Source organism: Silurus aristotelis, assembly GCF_946808225.1.
Source record: "Silurus aristotelis genome assembly, chromosome: 14".
Taxonomy (NCBI): domain Eukaryota; kingdom Metazoa; phylum Chordata; class Actinopteri; order Siluriformes; family Siluridae; genus Silurus; species Silurus aristotelis.
In genome coordinates, this window is record NC_139587.1 from 9,611,505 (window position 1) to 9,629,860 (window position 18,356).

An 18,356-nucleotide genomic window follows, 5' to 3' on the forward strand; every position below is an offset into this window, starting at 1 on the left:
GACCGGACCGGGTCGCACAGAAAAAAATAAAAACGTTTACAGTTTTATTTTATGTGCATTTCAATGACTTTCGCTGTCTGCGGGGTGTTTTAATAAAAATATAGTAGACTATTCCCCCTATGCGAATTTTCTATGCATCGATCAATGAAGCTCCCACTGATTCTGCATCGTGATGAGTTGGGTTACATTTGCATTTATTTCATAATTAATTTGATAACCAAATCATATAATACGTTTAATAGTAATATAATAAAGTGCATCCGGAAAGTATTTACAACGGATCACTTTTTCCACATCTTGTTGTTAGAGCCTTATTCCATAATGAATTAAATAATTTTTTTTCTCAGAATTTTGCTAACAATACCCTATAATGACAACGTGAAAGAAGTTTGTTTAAAATCTTTACAAATGTATTATACATTTTTATATATATGTATATAAAAAAATAATTTCACAACCCAAGTTTGTAGAGCATTTTGCTCAATACTTTGTTAAAGCACCTTTGACATCAATTACAGCCTTATTGAGTATGATGCTACACACTTGGCACACCTATTTGTAGGCAGTTTCTCCCATTCTTCTTCCTCTCAAGCTCAATCAGGTTGGATGGGGAGTGTCGGTGCACAGCCATTTTCAGATCTTTCCAGAGATGTTCACTCTGGTTTAAGTCTGGGCTCTGACTGGGTTACTCAAGGACATTCACAGACTCGTCCAGTAGCCACTCCTTTGTTATCTTGGCTGTGTGCTTTGGGTCACTGTCCTGTTGTAAGATGAACCCTCGCCCCAGTCTGAAGTCCAGAGCGCTCTGGAGCAGGTTTTCATCAAGAGTGTCTCTGTAAATTGCTGCATTCATCTTTTCCTTGATTCTGACAAGTCTCCCAGTTTTTGCTGCTGAAAAACATCCCCACAGCATGATGCTGCAATCACCATGCTTCACTGTAGGGATGGTATTGGACAGGTGATGAGAGGTGCCTGGTTTTCTCCAGACATGATGCTTGGCATGCAGGCCAAAGAGTTAAATCTTTGTTTCTCATTGTCTGAGAGTCCTTTAGGTGCCTTCTGACAAACTCAAGGCAGGCTGTCATGTGCCTTTTACTGAGGAGTGACTTTGTCTGGCAACTCTACCATACAGGCCTGTTTCGTGGAGTGCTACAGAGATGGTTGTTCTTCTGGAAGGTTGAACTCTTTGCACAGAGAAACGCTGTAGCTCTTTCAGAGTGACCATCGGGTTCTTGGTCACCTAACTGACTAAGGCCCTCCACCCGGTTGCTCAGTTTGGTCGGGCGGCCCGCTCTAGGAAGAGTCCTGGTGGTTCCAAACCTCTTCCATTTATGGATGATGGAGGCCACTGCGCTCATTATGACCTCAAATGCTGCAGAAAGGTTTTTTATACCAATCCCAAGATCTGTGCCTCGATACAATCCTGTCTCTGAGGTCTATAGACAATTTCTTGGACTTCATGGCTTGGGTTGTGCTCTGACATGCACTGTTAAATGTGGAACCTTCTATACACAGGTGTGTGCCTTTCCACATTATGTACAATCAACTGAATTTTCCACAGGTGAACTCCAGTCAAGTTTTTAGAAACATCTCAAGGATAATCAGTGGAAACAGGATGCACCTGAGCTCAAGTTTGAGTGTCATGGCAAAGGCTGTGAATACTTACGTACATGTGATTTTTTTCGTTTATATATTGTTTATATAATTTTTAGAAAAATAATTAATTTAATCCATTTTAGAATAAGTTTGTAGCATTACAATATGGAGCTCAGTGAAAACTTTCTGTATGCGCTGTATGCACGGTATCATGTTTTATTGATGCACGTGGTGCACAAAGTCTGTGCACCGTGCATATAATATTATTATACATATTATCTGATTTAATTATTAGTTTAATTATTACAGATATAATTAGTGGAAGATTCATTTACTGTATCAATGCACCCTACAGACTGCTGGTCAAAAAAACTAAAATAAAATATATAAAGAAATTTAAAAATATATTTATTTATTTATTGTTAGTTATACTTTTATTTATTAGTTTTAGACTAATCTCGATGTTGGTTTCAATCCCCACAGAGACAGTAGTCCAAGTGTACTGTGGTGACAAGTCAGAAAGTGTAAATGCACTTGAGTACAAACGTCAAGTACATTTTATGTTTATTTGAAAACATTTCAATGAATATTATCACTACATTCCTGAAAAATAAATGGTTACATTTACTCAAATAGAAATTAAAAAGGAGTATTTTTTTACATTCACCAGAGTCATCTTGAAGTACTTTGACTCAAGTACAGAAATTTTGCCAATAACTATGGATAGATTCCCTGCCACACAGAAAAGCTTTTATGCTGGATGGAGACTATGGCAGTATTACAGTGCAATATGCTAGAGGCAGTACACAGGCAGTATTACATTGCATTCCACTTCTAAAACTGCAGTGAACTTGTGCTTAGTACTAAACTGTGTTCAGAGCATGGTTGCAACTAGAAAGAGAAGTGTCTGCAAACTTCATCTTCCAGGAGGTGCTGCTGGACAATGTTAAACAAATTTTGGTCAATGCAGACAGCAGCACCTCCTGGAAGATGAAAATTTGTTAAACATTGTCCAGCAGCACCAAATATATATATATATATATATATATATATATATATATATATATATATATATATATATATATATATATATATATATATATATATATATAATTATTATTATTATTATTTTTTTTTTTTTTTATTTATTTTTTTTTTACAACCATACCACAGTATAAGCCATTATTTTTATGTATTGTGCCTGCTATGTCTTGAAGGGAGCAGAATGCATCACAGGAGAGGAACAATGTAAATAAAGCAGCAAATAATATCATGACATATGATGACATGACATATATTCAACTGATGCTTCAAAATGACTGATTTGTGAGGCCAAATACAATACCGACAGGCAGCAGCTGATCAGAAACAAGTTTAAAATAGCTGTTGGAAGAACAGAGAGAAATACAGAGAAAAGAGAGAGAGAGAGAGAGAGAGAGAGAGAGAGAGAGAGAGAGAGAGAGAGAGAGAGAGAGAGAGAGAGAGAGAGAGCGATAAGCCAACACAACCAAACCACACACATTCATGCATAAAGCACTACAACAGTGTAAGTGGCTAAATCAAAGAATTTTGAAAGGAATTTTGTGTATTTGTAATGGATCTTCAAAGGATTAATTCCTGCATTGAAATTACAATAGATGCATTGTTGCTAAGAGAATTGGTCACATTTACTTTTCGGTCACATTTGCTGAGTAATTGTTCAACATCTGGCAAGCCACAGACAGCTGACTGGTTTCAAAATAGGTTTGAGTGTCAAAATTAGAATAGCAGTAAAGAGCGTTGGCCTCAGCTACTCAACTCACACCAGTGAAAGTGATCTTTGACTCACAGTCTTCACAGTTTTCTTCAGGATAAGGATGCTTATTTGACACAATTCCAGCAGCCACCTGGCATACACTGAAGTTCATTAATGAGAGCCTTGGTTAACTTAGATTGTGTTTTAGGTAAACATTAAAAATAAATGTAGGTAGACATTAATGTATGAGTGACTGATCCTTAATTAATGTTTCAGAGAGCAGAAAGTGTGTTTTTTTTTTTTTTACTTTATGGAGGAAACAATTTTTTCCTATTTTTGAAGGATATGAGAACAGAACAGTATAGTGAGGAAAATAAGTATTTGAACACCCTGCTATTTTGCAAGTTCTCCCACTTAGAAATCATGGAGGGGTCTGAAATTGTCATCGTAGGTGCATGTCCACTGTGAGAGACATTATCTAAAAAAAAAATCCAGAATTCACAATGTATGATTTTTTAACTATTTATTTGTATGATACAGCTGCAAATAAGTATTTGAACACCTGAGAAAGTTAATGTTAATATTTGGTACAGTAGCCTTTGTTTGCAATTAAAGAGGTCAAACGTTTCCTATAGTTTTTCACCAGGTTTGCACACACTGCAGGAGGGATTTTGGCCCACTCCTCCACACAGATCTTCTCTAGATCAGTCAGGTTTCTGGCCTGTCGCTGAGAAACACGGAGTTTGAGCTCCCTCCAAAGATTCTCTATTGGGTTTAGGTCTGGAGACTGGCTAGGCCACGCCAGAACCTTGATATGCTTCTTACAGAGCCACTCCTTGGTTATCCTGGCTGTGTGCTTCGGGTCATTGTCATGTTGGAAGACCCAGCCTCGACCCATCTTCAATGCTCTAACTGAGGGAATTCTTAATACATTGCAGTCGCCCTGTCCCATGTGCAGAAAAACACCCCCAAAGCATGATGCTACCACCCCCATGCTTCACAGTAGGGATGGTGTTCTTGGGATGGTACTCATCATTCTTCTTCCTCCAAACACGTTTAGTGGAATTATGACCCAAAAGTTCTATTATGGTCTCATCTGACCGCATGACTTTCTCCTATGACTCCTCTGGATCATCCCAATGGTCATTGGCAAACTTAAGACGTGCCTGGGGAACCTTCTGTGCCATGCATAATTTCAAACCATGACAGCTTAGTGAATTACCAACAGTAACCTTGGAAACGGTGGTCCCAGCTCTTTTCAGGTCATTGAACAGCTCCTCCCGTGTAGTTCTGGGCTGATTTCTCACCTTCCTTAGGATCATTGAGACCCCACGAGGTGAGATCTTGCATGGAGCCCCAGTCCAAGGGCGATTGACAGTCATGTTTAGCTTCTTCCATTTTCTAATGATTGCTCCAACAGTGGACCTTTTTTCACCAAGCTGCTTGGCAATTTCCCCGTAGCCCTTTCCAGCCTTGTGGAGGTGTACAATTTTGTCTCTAGTGTCTTTGAACAACTCTTTGGTCTTGGCCATGTTAGTGGTTGGATTCTTACTGATTGTATGGGGTGGACAGGTGTCTTTATGCAGCTAACGACCTCAAACAGGTGCATCTAATTTAGGATAATAAATGTAGTGGAGGTGGATATTTTAAAGGCAGACTAACAGGTCTTTGAGGGTCAGAATTCTAGCTGATAGACAGGTGTTCAAATACTTATTTGCAGCTGTATCATACAAATAAATAGTTTAAAAATCATATATTGTGATTTCTGGATTTTATTTTTTAGATTATGTCTCTCACAGTGGACATAAACCTGCGATGACAATTTCAGACCCCTCTATTATTTCTAAGTGGGAGAACTTGCAAAATAGCAGGGTGTTCAAATACTTATTTTCCTCACTGTATGTAGTAGGAGTCAGTCAGTAGGAGTAAGACAGGGTACATGTGTGTGAATGAGAGGGAGGTCAGTGGAGTGGTGTGGTTGCAGGGAGAAGAGGTGGAGAAGGTGGAGGAGTTCAGGTACCTGGGGTCAACAGTGCAAAGTGTTAGAGAAGTGAAGAAAAGAGTGCAGGCAGGGTGGAGTGGGTGGAGAAGACTGGCAGGAGTGATTTGTGATAAAAGGGTATTTGCAAAAATGAAAGGGAAAGTTTATAGGACTGTGGTGAGACCTGCAATGTTGTATGGTTTAGAGACAATGGCACTGAGTAAAAGACAGGAGGTGGAGCTGGAGGTAGCAGAGCTGATGTTGAGATGATGTTGAGGTTTTCATTGCGAGTGATGAGGATGAACAGTAGTAGAAATTAGTTTATTAGAGGGACAGCGCATGTAGGACATTTTGGAGACAAAGTGAGAAAGGCGGTTTGGATATGTGCAGAGGAGGGACATGGGGTATATCGGTAGGAGAATGCTGAGGATGGAGCCACCATGCAGAAGGAAAAGAGGAAAACCAAGGAGGAGGTTTATGGATGTGGTGAAGGAAGACATGCAGATAGATGGTTTTAAAGAGGCAGATGTAGAGGACAGATTAGTATGGAGACGGATGATCCGCTGTGGCGACCCCTAATGGGATGGAGAAGATATTGAAACATAACAGTGATAACAATCTAAATATTTCTCATCTAAAATGGCAAGTCCATGCTGAAACCTTGGGGTTTATAACCATTACAGTCATCAAACACAGTCCTCACTGCAATATATTCCTCACTTACTGTGCATTTCACTTGTGGAAATAACAAAATAAGGAAAAATAATAAAAAAAAAATGTATCTAATAGAATGTGTATATTGAAACAGTGGGTAAATAGTCTAAGAATATAAAAAAAAGTGGGGGGAAAAAAACAACAGACAAACAGGCTGTCATATCTGAGTATCAGTGATATGGACCAAAACATATTCAGGCATTTGTGTAAATATGTTTTGAAATGAAATATTGGTCTTCCCATCTCAACATTTCAAAAGGAACAAGAAGCAGCCTCAGCTCCACACCTCTACATACCAGCCTGTATTGAAAGGTCCATGTAGTCACGTATGTCCGTTATATCCAAGGTCTTATATTTTTGGCTATACCATTTAATTCTCTTCATGTTTTTCATTTCAGTGACAATCTTTCCAGTGGTTTTTCCTGTGGGAAGTTGTTTGAATGATGTTTTGTGCTGCTGTGCTGCCTGTAATCTGATGTGGAAATAAGGACTAAATGCACATACATTTCTTAAATTTCCTTTGCTGCCTGCTTATACAATGATCAGTGACCTTTTGGATAGTAAGCCTTTGCTGCCATAACCTCACTCACTGAAATGGCAGCTAAGGTATCTTTATGGTCTAATGATCTCCCCAATCCTTCTTTTGATCTCTGGTGATTATCTGGGAATTTGTGAGTTTAATTTAGTTATTTGTAAGTTAATTTGTGACTGTTGCATGCTCTGGCAAACTGCAATTTCAGTCTACAAAAATGTATAAAAGGTTTTCAAAGCTAATCATATTTGGTCATATACCAGTATGTATGTATGTCACGGAGAAATTATTATGTTATTTAGGTTAGTAAGTGCAGACCTCCTGACAGCCGGGCACATGCCATTGGCTGGGGTATTGGGAAACAACATCAGGTGTGGCTGGCACACACACACTGCCTGAAGCATGCAAAATTATGTGCCCCCTTCATATAGGTCATGAACTGTTTTTTGCCCTGAGAAAAATGAGTGAACAACCTCGATTTGTAATCGCAAAGTGAGGCCTGCAGGTCTTTAGATGTTGTTCTAGGTACTTTTATAAACACTTAAATGAGTTTTGTGCTCCTGCCACTCCTGGGAAGGTTCACCACTGCGTGATAAGTATAAATATTTGTTTATATTTAAGACAATCAAGTGATGTTTGAAACACTGAATGGGATAGTGTTTTATTCACAGGTCTGTAAATGGTTTAACACTGGTCAAAGTTCACTCTAGATAACTGGCAGCATTCAGGAAACTTTTCCTCCTCACGATTGCAGTGTGACAGAGACCTTGTTCGTGGTTCTTTCATTTGGCTCTTTTTCTGCTAGTAACAAAACCGAACAAAAACTAAGGAGAACACAGGATTATATTACAATAGAACAACTGATCAGGAGTTTGATGTACATGTGAAAAACTCGACCATGCTCATTAGACAGGGGGCGCTAATTGCTTTCTGTTTCTGTTCAACTCTGACCGTAAGCAGGGAGGAGCAGGTCAGTTAAACCTGTTTATTAATAATAATATTATTATTAATAATAATAATAATAATAATAATAATAATAATAATAATAACCAATAGTCATTTTATGATGCTGCTGCTGCTGCTGCTGCTGCTGCTGCTGATTATTATTATTATTATTATTATTATTATTATTATTATTATTATTATTATTATTATTATTATTATTTATTGTTGCTCTTGTTTTCTTTGTATAATTGTGTAAACAATGCACCGACAATTATTGAAAATGTTGTTGTTGCTGCCCAGGTAATACATGTATTGATGCTTACTTGTACTTTTATTGTTATTCATAATATATTACTTACTTTTGCATGCACTGTATGAAAAAGGATTGGGTTGATGACAACAACTACAAAGTAATAATAATAATAATAATAATAATAATAACAACAAACAATTGTGAATGACTATACTTTCTTCCTTTTTTCTTTTTTTTTTTTTTAACTCCAAGAGCATTCACAGACCTGACACCAGTCCAAACCAAGCATATTTTGCAGAAACATTTGACACAAGTCCATTAGATAGGTACTGTTCTTTTAATTCCTATATTATCCCTATAAATACTGTACACTGTAAAATGTTTAAAAGCATGCATGTTAGTTTCAGTAATACGTCACTGTTGTTGTCAGAGCTAGTTAATTGTTTTATCTCACCCGTTTCTGTTTATGCTGAAGAAAATGGGTCCTTTCCCAATCACTGAAAGAAGCAGAGTTCAACATTTATAAATATGATGGTAAGAACAAGCTTGTTTTACACAGTGGCTTATAAATATAGTTGGAAAGCATGAACTACATTTTATTACCTATAGTTTTTTTTTTAGTTATTGTGCTAATTTTATTTCACAGACATTCAATGTCAGTGTGAATCATTTTTACTCTGCAAGTTTGCTACAAAGGTTTAAGTGTTGAATATCTTTGTGTAGAGTGACCAGGTCTTAAATATCTTACTAAGAGATAAGTGCTGATACCCTGTGGATAATAGCTAACTATCCATACTATGATATTGGTGGCAGAAGGGGCAGGGCATCAGCATATATACAGCATTAGCTGCTCAGCAAATGTTAACCATTATTTAGAATCCTCATACACATATGCATACATTTATGTTCAAATGCTAATTATTTTCTTAAAACATGTTAGCTAAATCTAAATGATATAGATTTGTTCTAGATATCGTACCATCATGTGGTAGCATGATTAACATCGACGGAATTATATATTGCAACAAGTGATCCAAAATATGAATTTCAGCAAAGAATTATTAGAGGTCCATTAGGCCAGGAAATAAAGGTTGCCAGATTGGGTTAATTTAATAATACTCTGCAGCTACCATAGCAGATAATCAAATAAAGTACATACAGTCTTTCCATGATGTATAAACTATTTATATTGTAAGAATTGTGGTATAATGTTTTGGAACAGTTTAGAGATAGGAAAGAAAAAACATTTTTGTCTGAATTTACTGGATCAGCCAGAACACCTCAATCCACCCTGTATTGGAAAAAAAAAGGAATGAAATTGGACCACCCAAAAAACCCTCCTACTACATATGACTATAAGAGGGTTATTGTTAAAGTTCACTTAAAACAAGTGGGAATGCCTCTCAGCTTTATCTTTACTGAGGCTCTGTAATTATTATTGTTGCCCTGCTGCCATCAAACTCAGTTGTCATGAGCCCTGTTCACAATACATCTGATGATTTATACATGATACATCTATAATGTATTCAAGCAAAAATAAGTCAATCCTTTTAAAATGATTTTAATTATAAAGAAGCAACATCGAATAAAACTTAAGTGACACATTGGACACCTTGAAATTTGAACGTTTTCCTTTTTTTTTATAATATTTTTTTTTTCCTTACACATAAAGGTGTAATAGTCATTTGCATAATAGTTACAATAATGTTGAAGATTATGTAGAAATGATTTTGAAGTTGAAGTTTAAGCAAATGTCAACAAATTTGGGAGAAAATGACTCAGGAGGTCACACAATTTCTGTTAGAATTTGGAATCGTCTCTTGTAAGTCATAAAGAGACACACTACTAAATGCCCCTTCATTTACATTCATGGTCTTATACAGAGTGACAATTATACAACTGAGAAGTAGAGGGTTAAGGGCTTTGCACTCACGATAGAGATGTAACTCAGGTTCAGTGAATAAAAATATTGCCAGTGCACATTTAAAGTTTACAATATATTCAAGTTTTCTTTTAACAAGGTTCTGAGATGAGTCCCTTGTAGTAAAAAGCACAATTTATTTATCTAGTCTCTATATACTGAACTTGTACAAAAGTGCTGCTGCTGTTTTATTTTTTATTTTAGGAGAATGGCTTTTAGAGGAGTCCAAGAATCGAGCATCACCAGGAAATAAAGGCCTTGTCCTTAAGTCTCCTGGCCGGCACCATGCAATTTCTGCTTACCTAAGCACAGTGTACCACTTCAATGAAAAACCTCTGTGTCTACAGTAAGCATTTTCATTCATTCAGCTTCATTATTCATATCTTTAATTTATTTACAAAAATGATTTGATCAAGTTGTAATGCTAGAACATATACCTGTGATGTGGCTGTAATTAAAATAAGGTATATATGAAAGTTTTTTTTAACTTTTTAAATATGCTTTTATTTTCTTATTTAAAGCTTAACATAAGATTAATTATTATTATTATTATTATTATTATTAATTAATTTTTTTATTTTTGTATGTTTATATACACAGTATATGACCAAAAGTTAAGTAGAAGTAACACATCCTATTTGTAAAGGATGTCTTTAAACATCTTTGCCCTTATAGCTGAATTTTTACAAAATGTCCACAACTACACATCAGAATCTAGTGGAATCTTGGAGTTGAGGTTGAGGAGTGAAGGTTGTTATAACAGCAAAGCAAATGGGGACTAAATGTGGAATGGAGTGTTTAATAAGCAAATATATTTTCTTATAGTTTGTTGGTGTGCATAAGCATTATGTACCATTTGTTAAAATATTATAAATTGGAAGATTTGTGAAACTGTGTAAAAAAAAACTAACTAACAATAAAACGCTTTAGAATTTATTTGAGGACACTATTTTGTTGTTTTAGAAATATTTAGCACTTAATTCCAGGGCCACAGCACATTGCTCCATTATGGATCATTTACCTTTGACATGTTGGTTTATTTCTTATTTGGTTACATGTTACTTGATCTATACAGGTATGAAGTTTTCTTCCAAAATGGGATTGAGTGTGGAGGAGGCTACATAAAGTTGCTGTCTCATTCAGATGACCTACAATTGGTGCGAATGTTACTAATATCTCTAAGTGTTCCTTTATTACATAGGCTTAATGTGTTTTGGTATTTTTTTAGAGTCAGTTTAATGATGCCACACCATACAGCATTATGTTTGGTCCAGACAAATGTGGAAGTATGTACAAAGTGCATTTCATTTTCAACTACCGGAACCCACTGACAGGGAGCTATGAGGAGAAACATGCTCGGCAGCCTAAGACTGACCTGAGCGACTATTTCACTGACCACAGCCCTCATCTTTACACTCTCAGTGAGTATTAACAAGAGCACATCAATAAAAATATAACAAATAAAGGGGGTAGATTGAGATGTTCCAGAACTTTACACAGATAATGTAAAACAAGTATGCGCAATAACAATTTCATCATAAAATAGCGAAAAATACTTACAATACGTCAGATAAATACATAAAATAATGACCTTATAAGTATAAATTGAACTATTAAAAGCAAGAATATGGTATATTCTGTATTATCCTGTTACATACAGTATGCAGCTGTGGTGTATTTCCATCTGACAGAAGACCAGTTATAAATAATGCAGCCTTATTTTTCAGATTTGTATCCTGACAACACATTTGAAATTCTAATCGACCAAACATTAATCAATAACGGCAGTCTCCTAGAGGACATGGATCCACCAGTGATGCCTCCTCGTAAGATAGAGGACCCCAGTGATACTAAACCCTTAAACTGGGACGACAGGCGTTATATTCCAGATCCTACCATCACAAAACCCCATGATTGGTGTGTTTTTTTTTATTTTTCTTCTTTTCTTTTTCATTATTCTGCTTCATTTGTTGTTTGCCTAAGACCAAATCAAATAATTTTCAATACCCAATACATATTTTATCTCAGTTATTTTAAATATAAACAGTATTGAGAGAAAATAAAATATGAAAATGGTTGTGTGCATGAAAATCTCAGTTTTTAAAATGCTCAGTCCAGACCATCTGCTATCAACAACCAAGCCTCGATCAAAGATAACACTTTCCCTCAGTGTTATTTTTGATGCAGTCATTATCTGAAGGTCTTGACCTATGCATGGTTTTTGTTCTGGATTGAGCTGCTGCCGCATAATTGGTGTTCATGTTACCAATACAGTAAACAGTGAGTGTATTTGTTTAAGCAATTATGTCTCAACCTGTTGCTGAAGGTTTTACACTCAGTGTATTAACCATACCATTAGATTAGGATCAGGATTAGGACCCCAATTTAACAAAGTCTACATCAAACAAAATGTTTTTTAAATGCAAAAGAAGGGAGTTTTTATTCTCTACTATTATGCTAATAAGGTTATATATTTAGTGATATAGTGATTCACTCATGAAATTTAAATCTTTAAAAACACAAGCAGTAGTTTTAAATATTTAATTTTAGAGATTTAAATACACATTCACAGTAACTGCACTAGGTAATGATGGCAGATTTAGTCTTTCTGTGTTCTCTGTGAAGGGATGAAGAAGCTCCTCCACATATTGCTGACCCCACTGTGCAGAAACCTATTGGCTGGATAGAAGATGAAGAGCCCTTTGTCCCAGACCCAGAGGCTCAGGCTCCAAATGACTGGTGTGTAATGCAGCTACATCGCACACGTGTTTATATCTATACTACACACTTCACGCATGATGTGAGTATACTCTATGTTACATTATGATTTTTTCGGGTAAACAATACTGACTTCTTAAATGACTACACCACATTGCACTTCACCAAATGTGTGAGTGTGTATTGTGTCCAGCTGGTGGACTGGTGCTTTTCTGCCTCATGTTCTATCAGGATTATGGACCAGGACTATGTACACTGACAAATTATTGTGCTAATACAAGTCACATAACATGACCTGATTCACATACATGAAAATTAGTACTTGTGTGTGTATGTATATGTATGTATGTATGTGTATGTGTGTGTGTGTGTGTGTGTGTGTGTGTGTGTGTGTGTGTATAAAACATCACTGGACCCTCTTGCTTGTAATTCATGCTTGTCTTTCTTCAGTTGTTCCTAGGCATTGTTAGTGGAAGTCCATGTACAGGTTATGGTTCTTGTGTTCTTGGCCAATTATTTTCTGTTTTGTTTCGTTGTGTTGTCGTTTCTCTGTTCGTTTCTTTGTTGTACATTTGCACTACAAATTACATTTTCTGCACTTATATTCATAGATCCTAATATTACATTAAATTTCCTGGGAAACTGATATTCTGATCAGGATAAAGTGCTTAGTAAAGAAGATTTATTACTTGTATTAATCTTAGTTATAAACAGTATTCATTGAAATACTGAAATACACAGAGAAGTTCCATATACATGCTAACCCTAACCCTTAAGAGTATGTGCAGACAAGACACTAGTGGCACAAGGCATCATTTTGTTTAGTAGTCGGGTCAGATTTTATGCACTATACTTTTTCTACCCTCATCTCAGGTTCAATGAATATACAACTTGGTGATTATTGCTATGTGATATGTGGAACAACAGTGCAGCTCACATGTAGCCCGTTTATTTACCAAATAACCCTTGGATTTGTGTGCCTCATTCAGACGACACATGCCTTATCAGAATGCCTACACTCTACTGGATCTAGCAGAGTGGCTCAAAACTGTAAAAGCTTGAATCAGAGGAAAGAGCAGCAACGTAAGATGGTGCAACCAAAACCAGGCCAGTAGCAAAGCCTAAACTCGCTTCTGTCCTGCATGGAACTGACCGACCCCCAGAAGCAGCTACTCAGGTGCTGACGCCCTCGCATCAGTCCGAGCCAGCACGTTGATCTGAACAGGTCACAATTCTGTGCCCATACTGCGACAGTACTGAACAATACTTAAGCCAGTGTACCACTTTACAGGCGTTTAGTACAGAGCAGATAATCAAATGGATCATAGACAACAAGCGTTGTTGGAAATGTGGGTAATTACACATCCTTTGTGATTGCATTTCCTTTAGAGAATGCTCTATATCGCAGCCCCAATGGAGCTACCAGATCCAGAATGCCTTTACCTCTGAACACTTAGGTTTGGCTGAGCACTTTTATCCCATTGCAACGCTCCAGCAGAGGTACAACTCCTCCTGTTGATAGAAGCAGACCGTACTCACCTTATAACACCTATTGAGCCTGTACACCTAGGGCCCCCTGGAGGTCCAGTGATGTAAATGTGATAATTAATTGAATAACTGCTATATATCTGTTGGATAAACAGGTCAGTGGAGATGGATGGAGAGTGGGAAGCTCCTCTCATTGCTAACCCTGCCTGCTCCCATGCTGTCGGCTGTGGGCCGTGGAAGCCTCCCATGGTGGCGAACCCAGCATACAAAGGGAAATGGAAGTCACCTAAGATAGAAAACCCAAATTATCAGGTAAACTTGCAGCTCAATTTGTACCACAGATATTGTAACTTGTAAACTTGTAATTCGTGTTTCACTAGGAAAGAAATGACCATTTGAAAGTAGAAATTAATTGTTTTGTTTGTCTAAATTTCACTAATAAATATGAAATAAATAGTTTACTTATACAAACAAGATGAACAATTTAGTCAAGGGGAAAAGTTCCAGTTCATGTTAACATGTGGAAATTTTCAGTTCCCTTTAGCAACACATTACACACACGCACATATGCACATACACGCACACACACACGCACACGCACACGCGCACACACACACACACACACACACACACACACACACACACACACACACACACACACACCACAATCAAAACTGCAGGATTTCCTGAACTAAAATATCTTACAATCAAAAACTGTTTTGATTGTCAGTCTGACTTAAATATACAGTATGCACAGGAAGTATAACAAACACACAAAAGAAGGAATTGACGGAATGAATATTTCCCCTTATTTATATTCTGCTTCTACTTATTTCCCCTTTAAATTATATATCTTCATTAAATTAATATTTTATATTTAAATTAAAAAATATATATTATATTATTATATATTATAATATATTATTATATTTATATATAATATAAAGTATAGTATAATTAGTTTATAAGTGATGAGGAATATCTATCCGAGTTACAAGATTATGAGAGTTAAACTGAATCCTATTTGATTAAAATGATTCCTGTTTGTTTCTGGTCTCTCCATTAGGGGAAATGGAAGCCACGAATGATCCCTAACCCAGATTACTTTGAGGACACTCAACCATTCAGAATGAATCCTGTGTCTGCAGTAGGCTTTGAGCTTTGGTCCCTTACTGGTGATGTGCTGTTTGACAACATCTTGCTTTGTGATGACCCTGTGATCGCCAGACGTTGGACAGAGGAAACTTGGGGACAAAGGCAAACCGTAAGCTGTTTTATATTCAATAGATATGTAAACACTGTTGGAGGTGAAAGGTCAACAAAATACATCATGCATTTGAAATGGAAAAAGGCCGCCCATCAAAATGTATTAATTCATACATCTTCACTAATTACTTTAGACTTGTCAGGGTTGCAGTCCAAATGGAAAACACTACAACCTGAATAGGATTTAGTGGCATCAAAGTGCAGCATCAGCACACATATTCACACACTCATTTACACTTATGGATAAATATAATTTCGATTTACCCTGAACCATAATCATCAGGGCTCATGTCTTTTTTTGAACTATAATCACACTACCAAAAAATTATAACAAATTAATATGTTAGCTGCTTTTACTAATTACAAGCTTTAAACATTCGACTGCCAGATGTCTTTCACTAAACGGATAAGTGATGATAATCATTTACAGTGCACACTTAGAAATGCAAAATGAAACAAAACTCGAAATTAACAAGAGAAAGGAAGGTCGATATATATATATATATATATATATATATATATATATATATATATATATATATATATATATATATATATATATATATATATACACACACACTTGCTTGCAATCACAAATATTTAACCCCTAAAGAGTTTTAAGGATTTATAAATAAAAATCTTTTCAAAGTGCAGGATTCTGCTTTGGATAGCTTCTCAATGAGTTTAGTGATACATAAAATCAACACAAAAAATGTATGATGTAGTATTTGTGTGTAACAGTATATTTTGTTAAGATCGCCATGTCACAAATATTCAACCCCTATATAATATTGTTGTTATTAAAGCTTTCTGACAGTTTTTATGGCCTGAAGTGGAGCTGAAACATCATTAAGCCTTTGGGAACTCTATAACGATCCTTCATTTGCTTTAGCTGTGATGCATATATAAACCCCAACCATGAAGGTGTTCAAGGTGAGTTGCAGTCATGGGAAAGACAAAGGAGCTTCCACAAAAGCTGAGAGAGGAGATTATTTCATCACATTTGAAGGGCCTTGGGTATAAGAAGATTTCCAAAAGATTTAACATTCCAAGAGACACCATTGGGAGCATTATAAGGAAGTTTAAAACTTATGGAACAGCTGCAAACCTGCCTGGCCGTTGTCAAAATAACTCGTATGTATCAATAAATATTGTTTGTTATTTCACAAGGTTTTTTTTTTCCCATTTATTTTCATTGTCTTTCATCAACATCACTGTATTGTCTATTGAGGTAAGGGGGTTGAATATTTCTGATTGCGAGTGTATGTATATATATATATATATATATATATATATATATATATATATATATATATATATATATATATATATATATATATATACTGTTTATTATTAAAAACTTACATATTCAACATTTTTTTACTTGCTAAGGTATCACTGTTTGCAGTGTATGTGTCTGTACAGCTTTGGCACACTCACTGAGCTTGTATGACTCTTCTAGCATGGAGTTGTGGAGCGGTTACTGTTTGCCACAGGAAAGCGTCCCTGGCTCTGGGGTGTGTACATCTTCACAGTGGGTCTTCCCATCATCCTTTTTGTCAGTTTCATGTGGCCTGATAAGGTAGAACCTGCTGGATATTTTGTATATTATGTGACAAACATTCAACCAAATTAAATTATAGCCCTAGTCTAGTATATATTTAGAGTCAATATATACAGTAAAATTTTACAATTTTATATATTTTGATTTAATTTGGGTGAATATTTTTGAATATTTTACATGTCTGTCAATAAAAAATTGTATACTTAACATTTTAATTTGTGTGCCAGCGATTTGGCCCCTCAGATCAGGAATATTACTACAAGAAAAGTGATGAGCCTCAGCCAGATGGTTCAGAGGATCCAGAGGACCACATGAGCTTCTCTAAATATGGTAGGAACAACAACTTGAACTGCAGTAATAAATGACAGATTTTTCTGAATTGAATATTGATTTGTTATATCGTGACCAAGGATCCAACAACTCTACTGATCTGAGAAAACGGGAGGTCAACAAAACACAGAAAAAGTCAGATCTGGAGTTAAAGGTAAAGCTGAATTTCAGTATAATTTACATTTCCAATTGTCCAAAAAATGATATATTTAAAACTTCCTGTCTCCAGGAAGCAAGCTAATGTCGCAAACTTTCTTTGTGGTTTAGTGAAACCTAGCATGGATACAACAATGAAATAATGGAAACGTGTGGTTTCTGAATGTATGGGGCCCTAGGTGACATCCTGCTATGAATATTCTAATCTTGAAAACAATTCACCAGACACTCCAGAGAAAAAATACATTTAATATTTTTTTTTTATTGATGATGTAGGTGATAAGATCTTTTAACCTGTAACAAAAGCATATTTTGTTTTGTAAAGTCTGAGTTTTGAATAAAGGTAACTTTCACTTCCAGAGTCCCATGCTATTACTTCTGTTAGGATTCAACCAAGGTGTTAGTATAAAAGGTAAGATTTTGGAGTAAGGGTACATGATGAACCTTTTTTTAATATATAAATTAATAGTAAGTTTACCATTAATAATAGTATTAATACTATGACATCAACAGCCACTTTAACTACAATAGCACATGCTTGATAGTTAATAGATTAAGTTGTACCTAATGTACACTTGAATAAAGAACAGGAGGAGTAACAAAACCTACCTTAATCTAGATAATCTTAAATTAAACATGCACATTTGACATAACATCAGCTGCAGCTGTGGTGGTGATGGATCAATGGTGGTCCTGATTTACATAGATACTATGGCCTACAGATCGATGATCACAGTTCATTTTTAGGAAGAGTGGGGCAATGACCTAGAAATGGAGTGTGTGATGGATAACATGCTTTACTGCTCACTGGTGCTGCTTTGTCTCAGATTGTGCCATATGGGGTGAGGTTGCTTCCCAGAACCTCCCTATAAATAGCAAATGCTGTTGACACCATTTGGGCCAGCATATGCTATTTCTAGGCAATTTTAAGTAGGAGTGCCCACTACCAGTGGTACATACAGTCATTTAATCTTGCTTAAATAATGGAAATGGCAAACAAACTAAAATGTGAATGTACTAATGCCCCACCCCAACCCTTATACATATATAAGAGCCTTTTTTTCTCCCCATAAATAACTAGAAAAGCTTGGCAGGGCCAGGAGGAACAGGTGGAGCACTGCCACAACCTTACAAAATAACCTCTAGTAGGCTCCTGG

General features: G+C 36.1%; 1 protein-coding gene across 1 annotated transcript; it reads left to right on the forward strand.

Moving 5' to 3' along the window:
* Positions 1-7,184: 7,184 nt before the first annotated feature.
* Positions 7,185-17,560, forward strand: LOC310736652 (calnexin). The gene is made up of 14 exons (XM_083560374.1): positions 7,185-7,528; positions 8,009-8,082; positions 8,232-8,290; positions 9,882-10,023; positions 10,753-10,834; positions 10,906-11,098; positions 11,405-11,594; positions 12,303-12,416; positions 14,039-14,195; positions 14,950-15,147; positions 16,612-16,731; positions 16,941-17,043; positions 17,124-17,197; positions 17,311-17,560. Exons 1-14 carry the CDS (start codon positions 7,457-7,459, stop codon positions 17,311-17,313), a joined length of 1,581 nt encoding a protein of 526 aa, XP_083416500.1. The 5' UTR covers positions 7,185-7,456; the 3' UTR covers positions 17,314-17,560.
* The last annotated feature ends 796 nt before the right edge of the window (positions 17,561-18,356 follow it).

What these genes read in the sequence shown, in the direction of transcription:
- LOC310736652 (XM_083560374.1), top strand. Translation starts at nt 7,457, where the DNA reads ATGCTCATTAGACAGGGGGCGCTAATTGCTTTCTGTTTCTGTTCAACT. An exon ending in GCTCAGGCTCCAAATGACTG is followed by an intron (nt 12,417 to 14,038) that starts GTGTGTAATGCA and finishes TTGGATAAACAG; the next exon opens with GTCAGTGGAGATGGATGGAG. An exon ending in CTTGGGGACAAAGGCAAACC is followed by an intron (nt 15,148 to 16,611) that starts GTAAGCTGTTTT and finishes TGACTCTTCTAG; the next exon opens with CATGGAGTTGTGGAGCGGTT.